The sequence below is a fragment of the Ranitomeya imitator genome, chromosome 1 (genome assembly GCF_032444005.1).
Source record: "Ranitomeya imitator isolate aRanImi1 chromosome 1, aRanImi1.pri, whole genome shotgun sequence".
In the NCBI taxonomy this organism is placed as follows: Eukaryota; Metazoa; Chordata; class Amphibia; order Anura; family Dendrobatidae; genus Ranitomeya; species Ranitomeya imitator.
In genome coordinates, this window is record NC_091282.1 from 1,197,039,623 (window position 1) to 1,197,066,300 (window position 26,678).

The following is a 26,678-nucleotide window of genomic DNA, read 5'->3' on the forward strand; positions in this document are numbered from 1 at the left end:
AGGCGTAAAATCAACACTTACCTTTGATCAAAGGGATTATCCAGGAATGGAAAAAATAATTGGCAGCTTCCTGTGTATAACTCCACCCACACCAGTGATTGGCAGCTTCCTGTGTATAACTCCACCCACACCAGTGATTGGCAGCTTCCTGTGTATAACTCCTCCCCCACCAGTGATTGGCAGCTTCCTGTGTATAACTCCACCCACGCCAGTGATTGGCAGCTTCCTGTGAATAACTCCTCCCACACCAGTGATTGGCAGCTTCCTGTGTATAACTCCACCCACACCAGTGATTGGCAGCTTCCTGTGTATAACTCCTCCCACACCAGTGATTGGCAGCTTCCTATGTATAACTCCACCCACACCAGTGATTGGCAGCTTCCTGTGAATAACTCCTCCCACACCAGTGATTGGCAGCTTCCTGTGTATAACTCCACCCACACCAGTGATTGGCAGCTTCCTGTGTATAACTCCTCCCACACCAGTGATTGGCAGCTTCCTGTGTATAACTCCACCCACACCAGTGATTGGCAGCTTCCTGTGTATAACTCCTCCCACACCAGTGATTGGCAGCTTTCTGTGTATAACTCCACCCACACCAGTGATTGGCAGCTTCCTGTGAATAACTCCTCCCACACCAGTGATTGGCAGCTTCCTGTGTATAACTCCACCCACACCAGTGATTGGCAGCTTCCTGTGTATAACTCCTCCCCCACCAGTGATTGGCAGCTTCCTATGTATAACTCCACCCACGCCAGTGATTGGCAGCTTCCTGTGAATAACTCCTCCCACACCAGTGATTGGCAGCTTCCTGTGTATAACTCCACCCACACCAGTGATTGGCAGCTTCCTGTGTATAACTCCTCCCCCACCAGTGATTGGCAGCTTCCTATGTATAACTCCACCCACGCCAGTGATTGGCAGCTTCCTGTGAATAACTCCTCCCACACCAGTGATTGGCAGCTTCCTGTGTATAACTCCACCCACACCAGTGATTGGCAGCTTCCTGTGTATAACTCCTCCCACACCAGTGATTGGCAGCTTTCTGTTTATAACCCCACCCACAACAGTGATTGGCAGCTTCCTGTGTATAACCCCTCCCACACCAGTGATTGGCAGCTTTCTGTGTATAACTCCTCCCACACCAGTGATTGGCAGCTTTCTGTGTATAACCCCTCCCACACCAGTGATTGGCAGCTTTCTGTGTATAACCCCCATCCACACCAGTGATTGGCAGCTTCCTGTGTATAACCCCACCCACACCAGTGATTGGCAGCTTTATTTGTATAGTCCTGCCCACATCACTCATTGGCAGCTTCCTGTGAATAACCCCACCCACACCAGTGATTGGCAGCTTCCTGTGTATAACCCCACCCACACCACTGAATGGCAGATTTCTGTGTATAACTCCACCCTCACCAGTGATTGGCAGCTTCCTGTGTATAACCCCACCCACACCAGTGATTGGCAGCTTCCTGTGAATAACCCCACCCACACCAGTGATTGGCAGCTTTCTGTGTATAACCCCACCCACACCAGTGATTTGCAGCTTCCTGTGTATAACCCCACCCACACCAGTGATTGGCAGCTTCCTGTGTATAACCCCACCCACACCAGTGATTTGCAGCTTCCTGTGTATAACCCCACCCACACCAGTGATTGGCAGCTTCCTGTGTATAACCCCACCCACACCAGTGATTGGCAGCTTTCTGTGTATAACGCCTCCCACACCAGTGAATGGCAGCTTCCTGTGTATAGCTCCACCCACACCAGTGATTGGCAGATTTCTGTGTATAACCCCTCCCACACCACTGATTGGCAGCTTTCTGTGTATAACCCCTCCCACACCAGTGATTGGCAGCTTCCTGTGTATAACCCCTCCCACACCAGTGATTGGCAGCTTTCTGTGTATAACCCCACCCACACCAGTGATTGGCAGCTTCCTGTGAATAACCCCACCCACACCAGTGATTTGCAGCTTCCTGTGAATAACCCCACCCACACCAGTGATTTGCAGCTTCCTGTGTATAACCCCACCCACACCAGTGATTGGCAGCTTCCTGTGTATAACCCCACCCACACCAGTGATTTGCAGCTTCCTGTGTATAACCCCACCCACACCAGTGATTGGCAGCTTCCTGTGTATAACCCCACCCACACCAGTGATTGGCAGCTTTCTGTGTATAACCCCTCCCACACCAGTGAATGGCAGCTTCCTGTGTATAGCTCCACCCACACCAGTGATTGGCAGATTTCTGTGTATAACCCCTCCCACACCACTGATTGGCAGCTTTCTGTGTATAACCCCTCCCACACCAGTGATTGGCAGCTTCCTGTGTATAACCCCTCCCACACCAGTGATTGGCAGCTTTCTGTGTATAACCCCACCCACACCAGTGATTGGCAGCTTTCTGTGTATAACCCCTCCCACACCAGTGATTGGCAGCTTCCTGTGTATAACCCCCACCCACACCAGTGATTGGCAGCTTTCTGTGTATAACTCCACCCACACCACTGATTGGCAGATTTCTGTGTATAACTCCTCCCACACCAGTGATTGGCAGCTTCCTGTGTGTAACCCCACCCACACCAGTGATTGGCAGCTTCCTGTGTATAACCCCACCCACACCAGTGATTGGCAGATTTCTGTTTATAACCCCACCCACACCACTGATTGGCAGCTTTCTATGTATAACCCCTCCCACACCAGTGATTGGCAGCTTTCTGTGTATATCCCCTCCCACACCAGGGATTGGCAGCTTCCTGTGTATAACCCCACCCACACCAGTGATTGGCAGCGTTCTGTGTATAACCCCGCCCACACCAATGTTTAGCAACTTTCTGTGCATAACCCCACCCACAGCAGTGATTGGCAACTTTCTGCCTATTCACAGTGTAAACAGGAAGCTGCCAATCAGTGGTAGTGTTGGGGTTACACGACACAAGACAGATAGTCCTCTACTGATAATATTCTGCTGATAAAACATTAATTTTATCAAAACAGCAGAACACAGCCTAGTAAGTAATTCATTGCTGGAATAACAGTGTCTGCCCCTACATCATTCTGCTCTCAAAATACATAGCAATAACCTTGTGATTGATTCCCTTTAAGCTCCCCCTAGTGACGGATAGAAGCAGCTAAATATTTCTATGCAGGAGTTTTTGGGCTTTTTATCACAACAGCTATGTAGCGTATATTGTGTAAAGATATATTACAGAGGTGTTCCAATAATTCCCATAATTTAAAGTTACCACCTACCTATAACTTACAGAACTCTTAGCCCACAACAGATGTTAACAAAGGGAATGGGGCACATGGTCCTTTGTTCCATTTATTGTTTTTGAGACTGCAGGAAATAGCCGAGTACTTGGGTTCCTCCGGCAGACCAGTACACAATGAATGGAGTAAGCACGGGCACCCCCGCTTCATTCAGATGTGGCGCTGGAATAATTCAGCACATAATCTTCCATCTAAATATTGGGCACATCTGAGAGAACTTTGATCTTTTATTTTTGTTTGGTTTTGTAAAGCCCTTGTTCCATGGCTGCAATTTGTTTAAAAAATGAAAAAGCAACACTCACCCTCCCCAGGTCCAGTGCTGTATCTCCACTGGACCACCGCTAATCCCGGCATCTTTCATTGTGTGCAGTGCTGATATCATGTCAGTAAGCTCAGAACCTGTGCCCAAGTTGACGGCACGAGCCCCTGAGCTCACTGATTGGCTGCAGCGCTGTCGATGTGCTGCAGACAATAACTGACATCGGGAACTGGTGTCGAACCAGACAAGGGTGAAAACAGCATATTAAAAAAAATAAAAAAAACAAACTGCAGCTTGTGGATAGGGGTTTTCCAAAGCCGGAAATCCTCTTCAATAAATGGTGCCCAAACGCAATGAGGCTGAGCCAAAGTAGTGTGCCACCAGGCCAGGAACCGCTGAGAAAAAAACCGCACCGTCTTACGGCATAATGCCTTGTGAAATGATGGCAGCATGACTTGAGCAGGTGAAGCGCGTGGTGTCAAAATACACATCACAAAACCGTAGTAATTCACAATAACAAAGCATTTGATTTTTCTGTGCGGTTCTCGGCCAAGCGGTCAGGTGGATTTATAGAATAAGTGAGTTAATTGCTTGTTTTTTCTCGAATAGTGAGTGCACCAAGCTACCCGCCACCACCAGTTCCAGTGCCACCGAAGAATGAACCGTTTTCAAACTGGCAGTCAACAAGTAGAGCTTCGGGAATAGCGAAACCCCCTTCTCCTCCTTCACGCTCTTATCCAAGGAAAAGTAGTGATGGCTACAATGGACAAGAGGTCGGGGCGAAACCTCCGATACCGGGGTTCCCACCTGTCTATAGGGCTTCGGATTTAATAACTAGATCCACTGACAAAGTTGAAAAGGAAGATAATCCACCCTTCCCTTGTCCCGCTAGCAGGAAACCACCTATTTTACTGCCACAACCACCAGTTCATCGGGTGGAACCATTGTCCCAATCAATGAAAGACAACAAAAGCAGCCAACCAAATGAAACGGCGTTTGGGACCATGCCTTCATATATAACGGGGAAGGACTTAAAATTTAAGGATGAACTCAGCAGCAGGTTGACCCCTGCTCCTCCTCCCGTGCTTTCAAAACCAACTAACAAGTCTAACCATGCCGTGAGTCCGGTAGTGCCAACCAAGCCAACTATGCTAGCCACTAAACCAACCACACCGAACAGTTATGGACCACCGGTTCCTTCAAAACCTAAGGCATTGAGTGATTCTTTAAAATTATTTGAGGAGTCTTCACCCATCGTATCAAAACCTCCACTTTCCAAGCCACCCATAGTGAAACCTCCTACCCTTCCGAGGTTACAAACAAGGTGTGATGGACCTGGATACTCACCAAAATTGTAAGTAAACATCATTGTATGGTAATTTTTTTATCAATTTTCACTTGAAAATCGATAGCAACTTCTCTAACTTACCACTCGAGGACATGTAGCATTGGATGTTAGCCATCCAACTGACCATGTGATGGAAGGATGGGATCCTCCAGGGTGGGACATGCTTCTGGTTTTCTAGTTATATCCAACTCCACCTTGACATAATTTCTATATAGTGTTAACACGGGGGTGTTTTTTTTTATTTACATACATACACATTATTCCTTCAATGTATGAAAAATAGGCCTCCTTCAGAAGGAAGGAAAGTTTCCTAAGAGTAGGTCATCGTTTCCCGCGTGGGGTAGATCAGTAGATGTCTTATCTTCAGTTCACAGTAGTATATTTATGGCTTGCTCTAGGAGATCGCCGCCGGACGGACAGAGTTTCAGAGACATCACAATGGAGTTGCCAGTCCGCCCACCAAAACCGAATTCGAAATTTAAGGATGACAAAAGCGATAGCGATGACGACTATGAAAAGGTAATAAAGTTAAAATGTGCTTAATTTAGAAAACTGGAGTACAACAACGTCTCAGTCTGGAATCCTGGGTCTTTATCTCATGGCCATTACCATGCAATTGTAGCAAACACTTAGCTGTGAAAAATAGTGGCCCTGATTCATGATTTGTTGTTGTATTTTTGTTACTTTTTTGGGCCTGATTCATTATTGCATTTGCGCTTTTGTTCGTCTAGATTTTGACCCTTTTTTTAAATTTGCATCAAATTTTTCTTTAAATTTGCTCCCTTCTTATAGTGTGTTTTATGAGTTCACCTGTTGTCGTTTTCTTAAATTTCCTAAATGTTCACCATTATGGGCAGAGTTTGGAGTTTCCACATGTTTTAGGCCAATTCATCAATTGCTACTTTTTTTGCTAAATATTTGTGCCAATGGACTCCAGTGATTTATACACGCCTGAAGTTTTTTTTTTTGTTTGTTTTTTTTTTAAATCTTAGTGGAACTTGTGGCTTTTTTGTGCTAGAACAGATAAAGTTAGAAATAAAGTGTATTTTATATTTTGGGCAAAATTTATGACACAACTCTGTATATCAAGTGGTCATTATATAGTCTTTCCTGTTTCCAGGTTCCTCTTCCCGCTAGTGTTTTTATTAACACCTGCGATTCTTTCGACGTTGAAAGGTAATTTTATTATATTTCCTGGGTCTATAATATTGCCATGTACATTAAGGTCTGTGGAGTGTCCTCAGCCTAGGCTGAATGTAGAAGGTTGAGACCAACCCTTTGTAAGTTCTTGCAGTCAACAGTGACCACTTTGCCCAACAAGGCAAGGTAGAAGCCGCAATCAGTTTCCACAAAAGAAGGGAAGGAAAGTCGTTTTCTTCCTACATGAATGGTGTAGATGAGTGAATGGTCATCAGTGAGAGGAACCACTTTGGTCTTGTTTTTGGGTCTTTAGTCCTTTTTGAAGGACTTCTACAAGGAGGAAACTTTTAGTTTTAGTTTATATACAGTACAGACCAAAAGGTTGGACACACCTTCTCATTTAAAGATTTTTTTCTGTATTTTCATGACTATGAAAATTGTACATTCACACTGAAGGCATCAAAACTACGAATTAACACATGTGGAATTATATACTTAACAAAAAAGTGTGAAACAACTGAAATTATGTCTTATATTCTAGGTTCTTCAGAGTAGCCACCTTTTGCTTTGATGACTGCTTTGCACACTCTTGGCATTCTCTTGATGAGCTACAAGAGGTAGTGTCACGAATCCCTTCTCCGTGGTGTCACTTATTAGTCACGTGCCTGCTCTCACACGTGACTTGAGGTTGTGCCTGCAAGGGTTAATCTATCTCCCCACTCTCAGTCCAGCATTCAACCTCTGTCCTATACTGTAATGGGAGCATAAATCACACACTGACCCAGGCCACACCCCCGCTCATACGCGCTGCCACCACTCATCGAATACACAGGCGATGAGTCCCGGACTAATAATAATAATAATAAAAATATGTCTATCACTCATAAGGCTCACACAACTTTAGGCTATGGATTTTTTTTACAACATTCAAGGTTCAACTTACATAGTAACATAGTTAGTAAGGCCGAAAAAAGACATTTGTCCATCCAGTTCAGCCTATATTCCATCATAATAAATTCCCAGATCTACGTCCTTCTACAGAACCTAATAATTGTATGATACAATATTGTTCTGCTCCAGGAAGACATCCAGGCCTCTCTTGAACCCCTCGACTGAGTTCGCTTTCACCACCTCCTTAGGCAAGCAATTCCAGATTCTCACTGCCCTAACAGTAAAGAATCCTCTTCTATGTTGGTGGAAAAACCTTCTCTCCTCCAGACGCAAAGAATGCCCCCTTGTGCCCGTCACCTTCCTTGGTATAAACAGATCCTCAGCGAGATATTTGTATTGTCCCCTTATATACTTATACATGGTTATTAGATCGCCCCTCAGTCGTCTTTTTTCTAGACTAAATAATCCTAATTTCGCTAATCTATCTGGGTATTGTAGTTCTCCCATCCCCTTTATTAATTTTGTTGCCCTCCTTTGTACTCTCCCTAGTTCCATTATATCCTTCCTGAGCACCGGTGCCCAAAACTGGACACAGTACTCCATGTGCGGTCTAACTAGGGATTTGTACAGAGGCAGTATAATGCTCTCATCATGTGTATCCAGACCTCTTTTAATGCACCCCATGATCCTGTTTGCATTGGCAGCTGCTGCCTGGCACTGGCTGCTCCAGGTAAGTTTATCATTAACTAGGATCCCCAAGTCCTTCTCCCTGTCAGATTTACCCAGTGGTTTCCCGTTCAGTGTGTAATGGTGATATTGATTCCTTCTTCCCATGTGTATAACCTTACATTTATCATTGGTAAACCTCATCTGCCACCTCTCAGCCCAAGTTTCCAACTTATCCAGATCCATCTGTATCAGAATACTATCTTCTCTTGTATTAACTGCTTTACATTACTTGTTGAAGTTTTATACTTTAATAACAAAAAGTTCAATGCTTACAATAAGAAAAAGGTATAAAAATATGATAATATAAAGACATACAACTTATGTAAAACAGTGTCAAAATAAACAGGAGAAAACTTTCAGAAATTATCTAACTGGTAGTTGCTTTCTGCTTCCTGAGGGAAGGAAGAATGTAGATTGGATCACACCAGCTTCTCAGGCTGCCCTCATCATGTGAACACAATTCTCTGTCTGCAGCCTAAATTTATAACTTTGGTCTGAGGTCAGGTTTCTAGACCGGCCTCCCAGGTTAATATCATAATTGTTGCCTGTTTGATTGGGCCACGGCCGCGCCCCCAATGAATACCGTATATACTCGAGTATAAGCCGAGATTTTCAGCCCAAATTTTTGGGCTGAAAGTGCCCCTCTCGGCTTATACTCGAGTCAAGGTGGGTGGCAGGGTCGGCGGGTGAGGGGGTGAGGGCGCTGAGGCATACTTACCTTGTCCCAGCGATCCTCTCCCTCTGCCTGTCACAGCTGGTCTTCTGTGCTGCAGCGTCTTCCCCTCTTCAGCGGTCACGTGGGACCGCTCATTAGAAAAATGAATAGGCGGCTCCACCTCCCATAGGGGTGGAGCCACGTATTCATTTCTCTAATCAGCGGTGCCGGTGACCGCTGATAGAGAAAGATGCTGCGGCACCGAAGACCAGCTGTGACAGGCAGAGGGAGAGGATCGCTGGGACTAGGTAAGTATGTCATATTCACCTGTCCGCGTTCCAGCCGCCGGGCGTCGCTCCATCTTCCCGGCGCCTCCACCTTCCCGGCGTCTGCGCTCTGACTGTTCAGGTCAGAGGGCGCGATGACGCATATAGTGTGCGCGGCGCCCTCTGCCTGATCAGTCAGAGCAGAGACGCCGGGAAGATGGAGGCACCGGGACCGGACGCTGGGAGCTGCAAGCAAGAGAGGTGAGTATGTGTTTTTTTTTTTATTGCAGCAGCAGCGGCACAGATTTATGTGGAGCATCTATGGGGCACAATGAACGGTGCAGAGCACTGTATATGGGGCACAGCTATGGGGCACAATGAACGGTGCAGAGCACTGTATATGGGGCACAGCTATGGGGCACAATGAACGGTGCAGAGCACTGTATATGGGGCACAGCTATGGGGCACAATGAACGGTGCAGAGCACTGTATATGGGGCACAGCTATGGGGCACAATGAACGGTGCAGAGCACTGTATATGGGGCACAGCTATGGGGCACAATAAACGGTGCAGAGCACTGTATATGGGGCACAGCTATGGGGCACAATGAACGGTGCAGAGCACTGTATATGGGGCACAGCTATGGGGCACAATGAACAGTGCAGAGCACTGTATATGGGGCACAGCTAAGGGGCACAATGAACGGTGCAGAGCACTGTATATGGGGCACAGCTATGGGGCACAATGAACGGTGCAGAGCACTGTATATGGGGCACAGCTATGGGGCACAATGAACGGTGCAGAGCACTATATGGGGCACAGATATGGGGCACAATGAACGGTGCAGAGCATTGTATGGGGCACAGCTATGGGGCACAATGAACGGTGCAGAGCACTGTATATGGGGCACAGCTATGGGACAAAATGAACGGTGCAGAGCACTATATATGGGGCACAGCTATGGGGCACAATGAACGGTGCAGAGCACTGTACATGGGGCACAGATATGGGGCACAATGAACAGTGCAGAGCACTGTATATGGGGCACAGCTATGGGGCACAATGAACGGTGCAGAGCACTGTATATGGGGCACAGCTATGGGGCACAATGAACGGTGCAGAGCACTGTATATGGGGCACAGCTATGGGGCACAATGAACGGTGCAGAGCACTGTATATGGGGCACAGCTATGGGGCACAATAAACGGTGCAGAGCACTGTATATGGGGCACAGCTATGGGGCACAATGAACGGTGCAGAGCACTATATGGGGCACAGATATGGGGCACAATGAACGGTGCAGAGCACTGTATGGGGCACAGCTATGGGGCACAATGAACGGTGCAGAGCACTGTATATGGGGCACAGCTATGGGGAAATATGAACGGTGCAGAGCACTATATGGCACAGCTATATGGAAATAATGATCTATTTTTATTTTTGAAATTCACCGGTAAATGCTGCATTTCCACCTTAGGCTTATACTCGAGTCAATAAGTTTTCCCAGTTTTTTGTGGCAAAATTAGGGGGGTCGGCTTATACTCGGGTCGGCTTATACTCGAGTACATACGGTATATTATTTTCTCTTGTGGAAAGGTTCTCAGGGATAGATTCCCTCAGACCGCAATTAGCGTCTCCCCTCCAAGACCTAGAAGGTGCCAAATGTTGCTTTTCTTCTCAGCCCTAGCTAGACCTCCTGGTGAGATATGGAGACAGAATTTCTACTAGTCCCAAGTAAGTACCTATTAACACCTAGGTGCGACTTGCCTTCAGCACAGATGTTACATTATCACTAGTCATACATATAACCCTAGACATATGTCCCTACACACATATAGATATATATACAGCCTGGAGGTGTGTTTGGGGTCATTGTCCTGTTGAAAAATAAATGGTGGTCCAACTAAATGAAAACTGGATGGAATAGCATGCCGCTGCAAGATGCCGTGGTAGCCGTGCTGGTTCAGTATGCCTTCAATTTTGAGTAAATTCCCAGCAGTGCCACCAGCAAAGCACCCCCATGCCATCAAACCTCCTCCTCCATCCTTCACGGTGGGAACCAGGCATGTAGAATCCATCCGTTCACCTTTTCTGTGTCGCACAAAGACACGGTGGTTTTAACCAAAGATCTCAAATTTGGACTCATCAGACCAAAGCACAGATTTCCACTGGTGTAATGTCCATTCCTTGTGTTCTTTAGCCCAAACAAGTCTCTTCTGCTTGTTGCCTGTCCTTAGCAGTGGTTTCCTAGCAGCTATTTTACCATGAAGGCCTGCTGCACAAAGTCTCCTCTTAACAGTTGTTGTAGAGATGTGTCTGCTGCTAGAACTCTGTGTGGCATTGACCTGGTCTCTAGTCTGAACTGCTGTTAACCTGCGATTTCTGAGGCTGGTGACTCGGACAAACTTATCCTCAGAAGCAGAGGTGACTCTTGGTCTTCCTTTCCTGGGGCGGTCCTTATGTGAGCCAGTTTCTTTGCAGCGCTTGATTGATTTTGCCACTGCACTTTGGGACACTTTCAAAGTTTGCCCAATTTTTCGGACAGACTGACCTTCATTTCTTAAAGTAATGATGGCCACTCATTTTTCTTTACTTAGTGCTTTTTTCTTGCCATAATACAAATTCTACCAGTCTATTCAATAGGACTATCAGCTGTGTATCCACCAGACTTCTGCTCAACACAACTGATGGTCCCAACCCCATTTATAAGGCAAGAAGTCCCACTTACTAAACCGGACAGGGCACACCTGTGAAGTGAAAACCATTCCCGGTGACTACCTCTTGAAGCTCATCAAGAGAATGCCAAGAGTGTGCAAAGCAATCATCAAAGCAAAAGGTGGCTACTTTGAAGAACCTAGAATATAAGACATAATTTCAGTTGTTTCACACTTTTTTGTTAAATATATAATTCCACATGTGTTAATTAATAGTTTTGACTAGGGTTGAGCGACTTTTACTTTTATAGGATTGGGTCGGGTTTCACGAAACCCGACTTTTTCAAAGGTCGGGTCGAGTGAAATTGGCCAATCCTATAAAAAAGTCGGGGTCGGCCGAAACTCGAAACCCAATGCAGTGCATTGGGTTTCCAATGGTTCCCAGGGTCTGAAGGAGAGGAAACTCTCCTTCAGGCCCTGCGATCCATATTTAAGTGTAAAATAAAGAATTAAAATAAAAAATATTGCTATACTTACCCTCTGACGCGCCCTGGTACTAACCGGGAACCTTCCTTCCTTCGAATCAGCGCTTGCAGGACCTTGCGGTGACGTCGCGGCTTGTGATTGGTCGCGCGACCGCCCACGTGACCGCTCGCGCGACCAATCACAAGCCGCGACGTCACCGCAAGGTCCTGCAAGCGCTGATTCGAAGGAAGGAAGGTTCCCGGTTAGTACCAGGGCGCGTCAGAGGGTAAGTATTCCTATTAGGTATATACTCACCCTTGGACGCGCCCTGCTTCTTTCCGGCAGCCTTCCTTCCTAAGAATCAGCGCTTGCAGGACCTTGCTGTGACGTCGCGGCTTGTGATTGGTCGCGCGAGCGGTCACATGGGCGGTCGCGCGACCAATCACAAGCAGCGACGTCACCGCGACGTCACCGCAAGGGCCTGCAAGCGCTCATTCGAAGGAAGAAAGGCTGCCGGTTAGTACCAGGGCGCGTCAGAGGGTGAGTATAGCGATATTTTTTATTTAAATTCTTTATTTTACACTTAAATATGAATTCCGATACCGATTTCCGATATTGCAAACATATCGGAACTCGGTATCGGAATTCCGATACCAGATTCAGAAGATCGCCGACTTCATGGCCGACCCCACACAGGGTCGGGTTTCATGAAACCCGACTTTGCCAAAAGTCGGCGACTTCTGAAAATGGCCGACCCGTTTCGCTCAACCCTAGTTTTGACGCCTTCAGTGTGAATGTATGTGAATGTACAATTTTCATAGTCATGAAAATACAGAAAAATCTTTAAATGAGAAGGTGTGTCCAAACTTTTGATCTGTACTGTATTTGTCCACCAATTATCGATGAATGTCAACCTCCAAGTTTTGGCTAGAGAGGTTCCAGTAGGAAAAAGGAGAAAAGCCCTGGATTAAATAAATGTAATTTAAGCAATATGTACAGTAGATTGAAATAATGGGGGGTTAAAATAAAAGTAGAAGATGTGCAGAATAAAAGTCTTGATGGGTCGGAGATGAAGCAGAGGATACATCTGGATTGGAAAGTCTGGTCTGGACTGTTACGCTTTGTTCTCCTGTGCATTAAATACGTACAAAGCATTGATCACATAGATATGTTGATAGTTCTTGAAAGTTCCGACCATATCCGAAATATACGAATGTATATCAGCAAAGCAAAGTTGATTCCTGGAGGGAAAATATTTGTGCACAGCAAGCACGTGAAATGATAGCCTCGTCCTGTTAAGCTGGAGATAAATGAAAGTATTGTTATTTCAGGATGTTCAAAGCTACGGATGCCAGAGGAAGCCCCCTGAATGGACTCTTCTGCATCAGAAACTCAGCAAAGGCCGGAAAGGTAACCCTGGAGCTGAATACTGAACAGGCCGTTTAGTTTAGCTTTCAGTTTTTTGCATGTTATTGTCACAGCAATTTCCTGTTTCCTGATGGTTAACAAAATTAGTTTGGAGAAATGATAGATTGTTCTTGTGGAGCTGGTGGCCGAGCGGTCTGCCGGAGGCTGTGTGCTCTGTGTATATTACTCAGTGGTGGAAGTCTTTTTTTTTGGCATTTTTATATATGGTTTTTTTTTCCCGGATGAATTTATAAAGAAAAAATTATGCTCCGTTAGATAATTTTAGATAATTTTAGATAATAATAATGCCAGACATTCCGTGCAATTTTCTTGAATGTTCTCTAAATTTTTCCCTATATTTTTGGGTTAGTACAACTTTCATTTTTTTCAGTATATGATGGGTAGCGCAGGGAGGTTAGTTAAGATATCCTATAGTCTATATGGACACGTTGGAGTGAAAGTGAATGTATTTAACAAAATGGACGAAAAAAATTTAGTGGGACCTGTTCCATCCCCCCTTTTTCTTTTTTTTGGCCTACCTTGATATTTATGAAAATTGTCCAGAAAGTTAGTGTAACCATTATTTATTATAAAGTCTAACATGTTTAGTAAGTTATAAAAAAATTGGTCCAAGTTGCTAAATTTTAGTTCGTATTTCGCCACTTTCCAAAAATAGAAATCTCCCTTTATATATTCAATACTGTATTTTTATACCTCCAGCTCTTATTTATGTACAAATATGCAGGTAACATAAGAAAAGATAACAAGTGCTCATGTAGCAGCTCAGCTCACGGGAAGAGAATCTTCTAGCGGGCCGAGGCTTAGAAAATGGTGCCCGTAGGAAAACAACTTTTTCTGGAGACCATCACCATGCACTAGGGTCTATAAGTATGAAATAATTCACAAATAACATAGTTTGTCATATTAAAGATACAGTGTGGAAAAAAAAGTATATAGTCAGCCACCAATTGTGCAAGTTCTCCCACTTTTCAAAAGCTGAGAGAGTAATTGACATCACAGGTAGACCACAAATATGAGAGTCAAAATGAGAAAACAAATCCAGAAAATCACCTCGTCTGATTTGGCAAGATTTATTTAGCAAATTATGGTGGAAAATAAGTTTTTGGTCATTAAGAAAAGTTCATCTCAATATTATGTTATATATCCTTTGTTGGCAATGACAGAGGTCAAACGTTTTCTGTAAGTCTTCACAAGGTTGGCACACACTGTTGGTGGCATGTTGGCCCATTCCTCCATGCAGATCTCCTCTAGAGCAATGATGTTTTGGGCCTGTCGCTGGGCAACACAGACTTTCAACTCCCTCGAAAGGTTTTCTATGGGGTTGAGATCTGGAGACCTGCTAGGCCACTCCAGGACCTTCATATGCTTCTTACGAAGCTGCTCCTTCATTGCCCTGGCGGTGTGCTTGGGATCATTATCATGCTGAAAGACCCATCCACATTTCATCTTCAATGCCCTTGCTGATGGAAGGAGGTTGGCACTCAAAATCTCATGATACATGGCCCCATTCATTCTTTCATGTACACGGATCAGTCGTCCTGGTCCCTTTGCAGAGAAACAGCCCCAAAGCATGATGTTGCCACCCCCATGCTTCACAGTAGGTATGGTGTTCTTTGGATGCAACTCAGCATTCTGTCTCCTCCAAACACGACGTTTTGTTTCTACAAAACAGTTCAACTTTGGTTTCGTCAGACCATATGACATTCTCCCAATACTCTTCTGGATAATCCAAATGCTCTCTAGCAAACTTTAGATGGGCTCGGACATGTACTGGCTTAAGCAGGGGGACATGTCTGGCACTGCAGGATCTGAGTCTCTGGCAGCGTAAATGTGTTACTGATGGTCCCAGCTCTATGCAGGTCATTCACTAGGTCCCCCCATGTAGTTCTGGGATTTTTGCTCACCGTTCTTGTGATCATTTTGACCCCAGAAGGTGAGATCTTGCGTGGAGCCCCAGATTGAGGGAGATTATCAGTGGTCTTGCATGTCTTCCATTTTCTTATTATTGCTCCCACAGTTGATTTCATCACACCAAGCTGCTTGCTGTTATGAACTGGTGATTCAGAACCACAATGGACCTGGTGGTTAAGAGCACACAAAATGACCTGAAAGTTACTAATAATATAAGACGAGCTCTGAGACGTGGGAACTCTGCTGACCGCAATCCCTAATCCTATCACACCACACTAGAAGTAGCCGTGGAGCGCTCCTGACCAGACCTAGGCGCCTCGGCACAGCCTGAGAAACTAGCTAGCCCTGAAGATAGAAAAATAAGCCTACCTTGCCTCAGAGAAATTCCCCAAAGGAAAAGGCAGCCCCCCACATATAATGACTGTGAGTAAAGATGAAAATACAAACACAGAGATGAAATAGATTTTAGCAAAGTGAGACCCGACTTACTGAATAGACCGAGGATAGGAAAGATAGCTTTGCGGACAGCACAAAAACCTACAAACAACCACGCAGAGGGCGCAAAAAGACCCTCCGCACCGACTAACGGTACAGAGGTGCTCCCTCTGCGTCCCAGAGCTTCCAGCAAGCAAGACAAACCAATATAGCAAGCTGGACAGAAAAAATAGCAAACAAAAGTAACACAAGCAGAACTTAGCTTATGCAGGGAAGACAGGTCACAAGAACGATCCAGGAGAGAGCAAGACCAATACTGGAACATTGACTGGAGGCCAGGAACAAAGAACTAGGTGGAGTTAAATAGAGCAGCACCTAACGACTTAACCTCGTCACCTGAGGAAGGAAACTCAGAAGCCGCAGCCCCACTCACATCCACCAGAGGAAGCTCATGGATAGAACCAGCCGAAGTACCACTCATGACCACAGGAGGGAGCTTGACCACAGAATTCACAACAGTACCCCCCCCTTGAGGAGGGGTCACCGAACCCTCACCAGAGCCCCCAGGCCGACCAGGATCAGCCAAATGAAAGGCACGAACCAGATCGGCAGCATGAACATCAGAGGCAAAGACCCAGGAATTATCTTCCTGACCATAACCCTTCCACTTAACCAGGTACTGGAGTTTCCGTCTCGAAATATGAGAATCCAAAATCTTTTCCACTATATACTCCAACTCCCCCTCAACCAAAATCGGAGCAGGAGGATCAACGGATAGAACCACAGGTGCCACGTATCTCCGCAACAATGACCTATGGAATACATTATGGATGGAAAAAGAAGCTGGAAGGGTCAAACGAAAAGACACAGGATTAAGAACCTCAGAAATCCTATACGGACCAATGAAACGAGGCTTAAACTTAGGAGAGGAAACTTTCATAGGAATATAACGAGACGACAACCAAACCAAATCCCCAACACGAAGTCGGGGACCCACACAGCGCCTGCGGTTAGCGAAACGTTGAGCCTTCTCCTGGGACAATGTCAAATTGTCCACCACATGAGTCCAAATCTGCTGCAACCTATCCACCACAGTATCCACACCAGGACAGTCCGAAGACTCAACCTGCCCTGAAGAGAAACGAGGATGGAAACCAGAATTGCAGAAAAACGGCGAAACCAATGTAGCCGAGCTGGCCCGATTATTAAGGGCGAACTCAGCCAAAGGCAAAAAGGACACCCAATCATCCTGATCAGCAGAAACAAAACATCTCAGATATGTTTCCAAGGTCTGATTGGTTCGTTCAGTTTGGCCATTTGTCTGAGGATGGAAAGCCGAGGAAAAAGACAAATCAATGCCCATCCTAGCACAGAAGGCTCGCCAAAACCTCGAAACAAACTGGGAACCTCTGTCAGAAACGATGTTCTCCGGAATGCCATGTAAACGAACCACATGCTGGAAAAACAATGGCACCAAATCAGAGGAGGAAGGCAATTTAGACAAGGGTACCAAATGGACCATCTTAGAGAAGCGATCACAAACCACCCAAATGACCGACATCTTTTGAGAGACGGGGAGATCCGAAATAAAATCCATAGAGATATGTGTCCAGGGCCTCTTCGGGACCGGCAAGGGCAAAAGCAACCCACTGGCACGAGAACAGCAGGGCTTAGCCCGAGCACAAATCCCACAGGACTGCACAAACGAACGCACATCCCGCGACAGAGACGGCCACCAAAAGGATCTAGCCACCAAGTCTCTGGTACCAAAGATTCCAGGATGACCAGCCAACACCGAACAATGAACCTCAGAGATAACTCTACTCGTCCATTTATCAGGGACAAACAGTTTCTCCGCTGGGCAACGGTCAGGTCTATTAGCCTGAAATTTTTGCAGCACCCGCCGCAAATCAGGGGAGATGGCAGACAAAATTACCCCCTCTTTGAGAATACCCGTCGGCTCAGGCAAACCCGGAGAGTCGGGCACAAAACTCCTAGACAGGGCATCCTCCTTCACATTCTTAGAGCCCGGAAGGTACGAAACCACAAAGTCAAAACGGGAGAAAAACAGCGACCAACGAGCCTGTCTAGGATTCAACCGTTTGGCAGACTCGAGATAAGTCAAGTTCTTGTGATCAGTCAAGACCACCACGCGATGCTTAGCTCCTTCAAGCCAATGACGCCACTCCTCGAATGCCCACTTCATGGCCAGCAACTCTCGATTGCCAACATCATAATTACGCTCAGCAGGCGAAAACTTCCTGGAAAAGAGGGCACATGGTTTCATCACCGAGCCATCAGAACTTCTTTGCGACAAAACAGCCCCTGCTCCAATCTCAGAAGCATCAACCTCGACCTGGAACGGGAGCAAAACATCTGGCTGGCACAACACAGGGGCAGAAGAAAAACGACGCTTCAACTCCTGAAAAGCTTCCACAGCAGCAGAAGACCAATTGACCACATCAGCACCCTTCTTGGTTAAATCAGTCAACGGTTTAGCAATACTAGAAAAATTATTGATGAAGCGACGATAAAAATTAGCAAAGCCCAGGAACTTTTGCAGACTCTTCAGAGATGTCGGCTGAGTCCAATCATAAATGGCCTGAACTTTAACAGGGTCCATCTCGATAGTAGAAGGGGAAAAAATGAAACCCAAAAATGAAACCTTCTGAACACCAAAGAGACACTTTGACCCCTTCACAAACAAAGAATTCGCACGCAGGACCTGGAACACCATTCTAACCTGCTTCACGTGAGACTCCCAATCATCCGAGAAGACCAAAATATCATCCAAGTATACAATCAGGAATTTATCCAGGTACTCTCGGAAGATGTCATGCATAAAGGACTGAAATACTGATGGAGCATTGGAAAGCCCGAATGGCATAACCAGGTACTCAAAATGGCCCTCGGGCGTATTAAATGCTGTTTTCCATTCATCGCCCTGTTTAATACGCACAAGATTATACGCACCACAAAGATCTATCTTGGTGAACCAACTAGCCCCCTTAATCCGAGCAAACAAATCAGACAGCAGCGGCAAGGGGTACTGAAATTTGACTGTGATTTTATTTAGAAGGCAGTAATCAATACAATGTCTCAACGAACCATCCTTCTTGGCCACAAAAAAGAACCCTGCTCCCAATGGCGACGACGACGGGCGAATATGACCCTTCTTCAAGGATTCCTTTACATAACTCCGCATAGCGGCGTGCTCAGGCACAGACAAATTAAACAGTCGACCTTTAGGAAACTTACTACCAGGAATCAAATCGATAGCACAATCGCAATACCTATGCGGAGGTAGGGCACTGGACTTGGGCTCATCAAATACATGCCGGTAATCCGACAAGAACTCTGGGACCTCAGAAGGGGTGGATGATGAAATAGACAGAAATGGAACATCACCATGTACCCCCTGACAACCCCAGCTGGACACAGACATAGATTTCCAATCCAATACTGGGTTATGGACTTGTAGCCATGGCAACCCCAACACGACCACATCATGCAGATTATGCAACACCAAAAAGCGAATATCCTCCTGATGCGCAGGAGCCATGCACATGGTCAGGTGGGTCCAGTACTGAGGCTTATTCTTGGCCAAGGGCGTAGCATCAATTCCTCTCAATGGAATAGGATACTGCAAGGGCGCCAAGAAAAACCCACAGCGCCTAGCAAACTCCAAGTCCATCAAATTCAGGGCAGCGCCTGAATCCACAAATGCCATGACAGAATAGGATGACAAAGAGCAGATCAAAGTAATGGACAAAAGAAATTTCGACTGTACCGTACCAATGGTGGCAGACCTAGCGAACCGCTTAGTGGGCTTAGGACAATCGGAGATAGCATGAGTGGAATCACCACAGTAAAAACACAGCCCATTCCGACGTCTGTGTTCTTGCCGTTCAGCTCTGGTCAAAGTCCTATCACATTGCATAGGCTCAGGTTTATGCTCAGATAATACCGCCAAATGGTGCACAGTTTTACGCTCACGTAAGCGTCGATCGATCTGAATGGCCAAAGACATAGACTCATTCAGACCAGCAGGCATAGGAAATCCCACCATGACATCCTTAAGGGCTTCAGAGAGACACTTTCTGAAAATTGCTGCCAGCGCACATTCATTCCATTGAGTGAGCACAGACCACTTCCTAAACTTCTGACAATATATCTCTACCTCATCCTGACCCTGACACAGAGCCAGCAAATTTTTCTCTGCCTGATCCACTGAATTAGGTTCATCATAAAGCAATCCGAGCGCCAGAAAAAACGCATCAATATCACATAATGCAGGATCTCCTGGCGCAAGGGAAAATGCCCAGTCTTGAGGGTCGCCACGTAATAAAGAAATAATGAACTTAACTTGTTGAACTGGGTCACCAGAGGAGCGGGGTTTCAAAGCCAGAAATAGTTTACAATTATTTTTAAAACTCAGAAACTTAGCTCTATCCCCAGAAAACAAATCAGGAATAGGAATTCTAGGTTCTAACATAGAATTCTGAACCACAAAGTCTTGAATATTTTGTACTTTTGCAGTGAGATGATCCACACAAGAAGACAGACCTTTAATGTCCATCACTACACCTGTGTCCTGAACCACCCAAATATCTAGGAGAAAAGAAGACAAAACACAGTGCAGAGAAAAAAAATGGTCTCAGAACTTCTCTTTTCCCTCTATTGAGAAGCATTAGTACTTTGGGCCTCCAGTACTGTTATGAACTGGTGATTCAGAACCACAATGGACCTGGTGGTTAAGAGCACACAAAATGACCTGAAAGTTACTAATAATATAAGACGAGCTCTGAGACGTGGGAACTCTGCTGACCGCAATCCCTAATCCTATCACACCACACTAGAAGTAGCCGTGGAGCGCTCCTGACCAGACCTAGGCGCCTCGGCACAGCCTGAGAAACTAGCTAGCCCTGAGGATAGAAAAATAAGCCTACCTTGCCTCAGAGAAATTCCCCAAAGGAAAAGGCAGCCCCCCACATATAATGACTGTGAGTAAAGATGAAAATACAAACACAGAGATGAAATAGATTTTAGCAAAGTGAGACCCGACTTACTGAATAGACCGAGGATAGGAAATATAGCTTTGTGGTCAGCACAAAAACCTACAAACAACCACGCAGAGGGCGCAAAAAAACCCTCCGCACCGACTAACGGTACGGAGGTGCTCCCTCTGCGTCCCAGAGCTTCCAGCAAGCAAGATAAACCAATATAGCAAGCTGGACAGAAAAAATAGCAAACAAAAGTAACACAAGCAGAACTTAGCTTATGCAGGGAAGACAGGTCACAAGAACGATCCAGGAGAGAGCAAGACCAATACTGGAACATTGACTGGAGGCCAGGAACAAAGAACTAGGTGGAGTTAAATAGAGCAGCACCTAACGACTTAACCTCGTCACCTGAGGAAGGAAACTCAGAAGCCGCAGCCCCACTCACATCCACCAGAGGAAGCTCATGGATAGAACCAGCCGAAGAACCACTCATGACCACAGGAGGGAGCTTGACCACAGAATTCACAACAGCTTGCCTATTGTAGATTCAGTCTTCCCAGCCTGGTGCAGGGCTACAATTTTGTTTCTGGTGTCCTTCAACATCTCTTTGGTCTTCACCATAGTGGAGTTTGGAGTGTGAGGTTGTGGACAGGTGTCTTTTACACTGATAACAAGATCAAACAGATGCCATTACTACAGGTAATGAGTGGAGGACAGAGGAGCATCTTAAAGAAGAAGTTACAGGTATGTGAGAGCCAGAAATCTTGCATGTTTTTAGGTGACCAAATGCTTATTTTCCACCATAATTTGCTAAATAAATCTTGCCAAATCAGACAAGACAAGATGATTTTCTGGATTTGTTTTCTCATTTTGACTCTCATAGTTGTGGCCTACCTATGATGTCAATTACAGGCCTCTCTCATCTTTTTAAGTGAGAGAACTTGCACATTTGATGGCTGACTAAATACTTGTTTTTCCCCACTGTACATCCTCTGTGAACAATCTCAGCACAGACTTTGTGCCATTGATAGACCAGGCTTTTTGTTGGGTCCACTTCAGCGCTTTCGCATATCCCAATCATTCAACCCCCTTTAATGAAGAAAAGGAAGATGAGTTTTATAATCCACAGGATTTATTTGTTTGTGATCAGTTTATATGACTGTATGTAATGTTACCTAATAACTAATAAAATATATTTTTTAAGGTCCTGGTTGTATGGGATAAATTGGAATCCAAATTAAGAAACTACCGAATTTTTGAAAAGGTTTGTTTTTTGTTTTCCTTTACATTTCTTCAATGTATTTCTGTACAAAATGTTTTATATATGATGCTAAGTCACAGGCCATGGACAAGCCATGAGACAGTGTAGTCAGGAGGTCTTAGGTCAGATACCAAGAGGGCTCGTAGTACAGAGGGGAAAGACAAAGAAGTAGTCAAATCACAGTCCGGGGTTAAATGCCAGGAGGGTTAGTCAAGATAAAGGGATAAGAGAAATGGAGGCCAAGTTCGGGGTCATGTACCTGAGGTCAGAGAGTGTCAACAGCAAAAGGGATAATCCACATCAATAGTCAAGACAAATCCAAGGTCCGGCAACAAGATCAGGAAATCAGACACAGAGCACAACACATACATCACTGAGCAAAGCTACAACTGGCAATAGTCTGCTTATAGCTAGTCAGTTAAATAGCTATCGAATAATCAAGAATGGGAGATACCTGGAGGAAAGTCCGCAGGCTAGGCCAGATTGAGCAGCAGGGATGTCAATCAAAATAGTGACAGTGCAGCACACGCCAGCCGATGGTTGGACGACTGGACTGCCATTCACAATACTGACAGTCGAGCACACTCCAGATCCTATAGGGTGGCTGAGCTGACAGAGTGTTCCTAGACCACAGTGAATGATGAAACCGTGGCATTATATATCACACTCAGGTATCTATGAATCCTTCCGATTGGATGCCTTTTGTACCTTCATTTTCTTATTGTTTTTTTCACTGACACTTTCCAAGAGCCATAACTTTTTTTTCATATTATGTTTTATACTATGACCAGTTGAACTTTTCTTAATTTTGGAGTGTCTGGAATGTACTCAGCAACTTTTATTAGGTATTTTTGGATGGGTGAGGGAAATAAGAGCTATTCTGCGACTATTTTGAAATTCTATGTTTAAGACATTCATCTGATTGTATAAATGCCTTGACCCGACAGTTACAATGTCATATATTTTTCATGTTTACACAATAAAAACGCTATTTAAAAAAAAAAAAAAGTCCCACTGCATTCATGTGTCATAAATGATATGATCATTTTATTGATCAAGTCATTACGGATATGGCTACGTGACTTATGTTTTTTTATTTTTTCCATAATATATCACTTTGTGAAGGGAAAAAATACTTTTTGAGTGTGTGTTTCTTTTACTTATTAATAAAGGGTAGTTTCACACTATCCTGTAAAAAAACAAGTTTCATTCAAAAAAAGTGGGACAATTCTTTTCTCACTTGACACTGGTCATAATTTACAGGACCATTTACAGTTTCCTATGTTACAGAATTGCAATGTATCCATAAAAATTGGATGCTAAATGGTGGCTCTGTGTGGCATCTGTTTTTTTTTTTGTTTTTTTTGCTCACCCATAGACTTGAATGGGTGAGTCTCATCCTATGTATTGAGGAAACTCATGCACGCTGTGATTTTTTCAGCCAGTGAATAAAAACACTCATGTCGCACTGTTCCATTAAACAACATTGGTCCGGCAGCACTCAAACCAAAAATGCGGTTGTGTGAACAATGCTTTATTCTGATATTAATTTTCTCTGTCTTTACAGGACTGCAATGTTTACCTTGAGGCAGAGATGTTATTTCCAGACCTTGCGACATTGGTTGAACACTACTATGGCAAACCATTGCCCAGTCATGACACACTAGTTCTCAAATATGCCTATGGATGCTCAAATAACCCCAGGTGACAAGATTGTGAACACTTGGTTTTATCCTGGATGCACATTAAATTCTAAAGATATGGACTTGCGATGGGGTTTACCAAGACCCCAGGTAGAGGCACTTCAGTAAAACCTATAGATATGGACTTGCGATGGGGTTTAAAAAGACCCCATGTAGAGGTACCTCAATAAAATCTATAGATATGGACATGCGTTGGAGTTTACAAAGACACCAGGTAGAGGCATCTCAGTAAAATCTAGAGATATGGACACTCGTTGTGGTTCACCAAGACAAATGGTAGAGACAAGTGTGTAGCAGACGAGAGGAACACACGTGGTTTATGATACAACTGTGAACGCATGTTTCTAAGAAGTTTGATTCATCCTAAAAATAGCTGACTCCTGCCGTGACTACTTCCTTGCTGTGTTACTTCCTTTCCATGAGGAATGAAAGACAGAGGTACATATACTGGAAGAATCAGTGGAGAAGGAATCTGGAGGAGAGATCATATCCTCTCCGAAGATATGTAGAAGCGATAAATGTAAAGGTTTTTACATATAGAGTCCAACCAACCATGTGGAGTATTTCTTTCCTTTATTCTATCAAGTCATTCATTTTGCTTGTGAGGATGTTTTATGGACAAAACAGGCTTCGTTGAGAATATTTGGAACAGTTTGTTACAACATTTTGCTTCCATTCCATTCAGTTTTGAAAATTGTGAGCATATTTCTGGAATCAAAAGTACAAATATTTTTAAAGTATTTCAAGGTCTACAGATGTGCTAACTTTTGCAAGCATTTTTTAAATTGTTTTTATGTATCTACACTAAAGTTCGGCAATAGTTTTGGTTTAAAAACAAGTCTATGGCCCAGATCTATCATTACTGTTTTTCCATTTTTCTGGAGTAATTTTCTCCTTTTTCAGTGGCTTAAGTATTTGTGCTTTATTTGCTATATGTTTTCTACCACTTTTTAAGTTGTATTTCTTTTTTTTTTTTTACAGTGGTTGTCCTGGTCTTTTACATTGATGGCCCATCCAACATTAGACACCCGATCAACTGTTCCCAATGTCGGCAGCAGTTGGAAGTTCTCAATTATGGAGCTGCACAGCTCCGTCTACTGTATAGTGGTCACTGCCAGGTACTGCATATCCGTCCCCTACTCAAAATCCACAGGGGGTGGATGGGCAGATGGGCAGTACCCTGTCGCCGCCACTATTCGGTTGACTTATCTGTGCTGTGCAGTTCTGTAACTGAGTAGTTCTGGCCCACACTGGTAACAGCTGATCACCGGAGGTGTCGGGTATTGCACACCCACCCATCAGACATGACCTATCATCCTAAGGATAGGTCATCAATATTAAAGTCCCAGACAACCCCTTTAAGTTTTTTTATATTCCCCTGACAGTTTTGGTTATCCAGATGTTTTAGACTTTTATCAAACATTGCATTTTTTTTTCCCGGCGCATTTCAGTTCAGTGTCCCCGCCTGGGATAAGGCTTCTGGAGAAGTTTTAATTTGACTCATCTTTGCAATTTTTTACAGAATTTTTGACTTACGGTGCTAAAAAAAAAAAAGTTGGGAAAAAAATGGTTAAACACAAAAATAAAACAAATATTTTTCATTTTGTGCCAAATTCATGACCCACGTGCACCATTTTGAATAATTTGACACAAGAAAACATCAGGGGCAAAAAATAAAATCTGGGCCTGTGTGTTGATATGGCCGCAGGCTCCAAACAATGTGGTTTAAACAGTGTCCTTTGATCTGCAGTCATGGGTTGGCATAGGAGTCGCATGCGCAAAATGATAGGATATTTCCTTTTGATTTACTAAGATTATATTGCTTAATTTTTTTTTATTTTAGAGACATTGGAGTAATTGAAAAAAAATGGCTGCAAAAGTGTAAAGTTCCTAAAAATGAGGGGTTTTGCGTTGACACCTGAAAAGGTGACAATATTTCAAGCATGGTGTCCATTATAGAGCATGTAGAAGACTGCCTAGTCCACAGTACCTAAGGTTACTTTCACACTAGCGTCGATACGGGTCCGTCGCTATGCGTCGGGCCGACGTACCGACGCACGTTGTGAAATTTGTGCACGATGTGGGCAGCGGATGCAGTTTTTCAACGCATCCACTGCCCAGTCTAAAGTCCGGGGTTGAGGGGGCGGAGTTTCGGCCGCGCATGCGCGGTAGAAAATGGCGGACGCGACCGACAAAAAAACGTTCACTTGAACGTTTTTTCGTGCCGACGGTCCGCCAAAACACGACGGATCCGTTGCACGACGGACGCGACATGTGGCCATCCGTCGCAATCCGCCGCTAATACAAGTCTACGGCCAAAAAACGCATCCTGCTGGCACATTTGCAGGATCCGTTTTTTTCCCCAAACGACGCATTGCGACGGATTTCTAAAAACGCAAGTGTGAAAGTAGCCTTAGATGTTTGATGTACCCCTGTGTGGCAGGCAGTCAATGATTTGAAAAGAACATTTAAAAATTTTTGCAACACAGAGGTAAAGAAATCGATTGTTAAGTTTTGTTGCAACTCCAGAAAGTTTTTTCTTATGTGACACAGGAATATTTTCAGATGAAGGAAACTAATTGTTACATTGTATTACGAAGGTATATTGTACACTACAGAAAGATGACCTGTGTTCGTGTATGTTTTTGTGTAAATTATAAGGCTGTCTCATTTTTTATTTAAAATAATACTAAACTCACTAATTGGTGCTGTGTTTTCTTTGTTTTTAAAGGTAGTCCAAATAACCTAGCTATATTGAACCATTTTCTTTGTTTTCATATGTATATACCGTTTCTGCTACCTGAGAGGTAAACTAATAGGTGAGGTGAATACTGAGTAAGAACTGAGTTCAGTACATGGACCATACGGTGATTCAGTAGTTAGCATAGTTGCTTGCATAAACAAAACCAAACATAGTACAAAATTTTACATCACTATAACTTATCAAAGTACATAAATACAATACCAGAACTCATCACAGTACAAAAATAGAAGTAAATTTATTATATATAAACAGTATCAGAACCAAGCTCAGATCATAAGTACTTACCTACACGCAACCTTCGATCCTCACAAGATCTCCTTCTCTACTCCCCTCTTATCTCTACTTCCCACAACTGCATCCAAGACTTCTCCCGTGCTTCCCCCATACTCTGAAACCCTCTACCCCAACACATCAGACTCTCGCCTACCAAGGAAACCTTCAAAAAGAACCTGAAGACTCACCTCTTCCGACAATTCTACAGCCAA

At 44.4% G+C, this 26,678-nt stretch overlaps 1 protein-coding gene across 5 annotated transcripts in view; it reads left to right on the plus strand.

The window, feature by feature from the left end:
* SH3BP2 (SH3 domain binding protein 2) overlaps positions 1–26,127 on the plus strand; it is a 114,317-nt gene extending 88,190 nt beyond the window's left edge. For 4 of the 5 annotated variants that reach the window (XM_069744869.1, XM_069744868.1, XM_069744870.1 and 1 more), the window contains 6 exons: positions 4,149–4,893; positions 5,286–5,406; positions 6,008–6,063; positions 13,020–13,098; positions 21,670–21,729; positions 23,294–26,127. In XM_069744869.1, coding sequence (XP_069600970.1) covers positions 4,149–4,893; positions 5,286–5,406; positions 6,008–6,063; positions 13,020–13,098; positions 21,670–21,729; positions 23,294–23,434 — 1,202 coding nt within the window. In that variant the 3' untranslated portion in view covers positions 23,435–26,127. The remainder of the gene's footprint in view (positions 1–4,148; positions 4,894–5,285; positions 5,407–6,007; positions 6,064–13,019; positions 13,099–21,669; positions 21,730–23,293) is intronic. The other variant, XM_069744867.1, reaches the window with a different exon arrangement.
* The last annotated feature ends 551 nt before the right edge of the window (positions 26,128–26,678 follow it).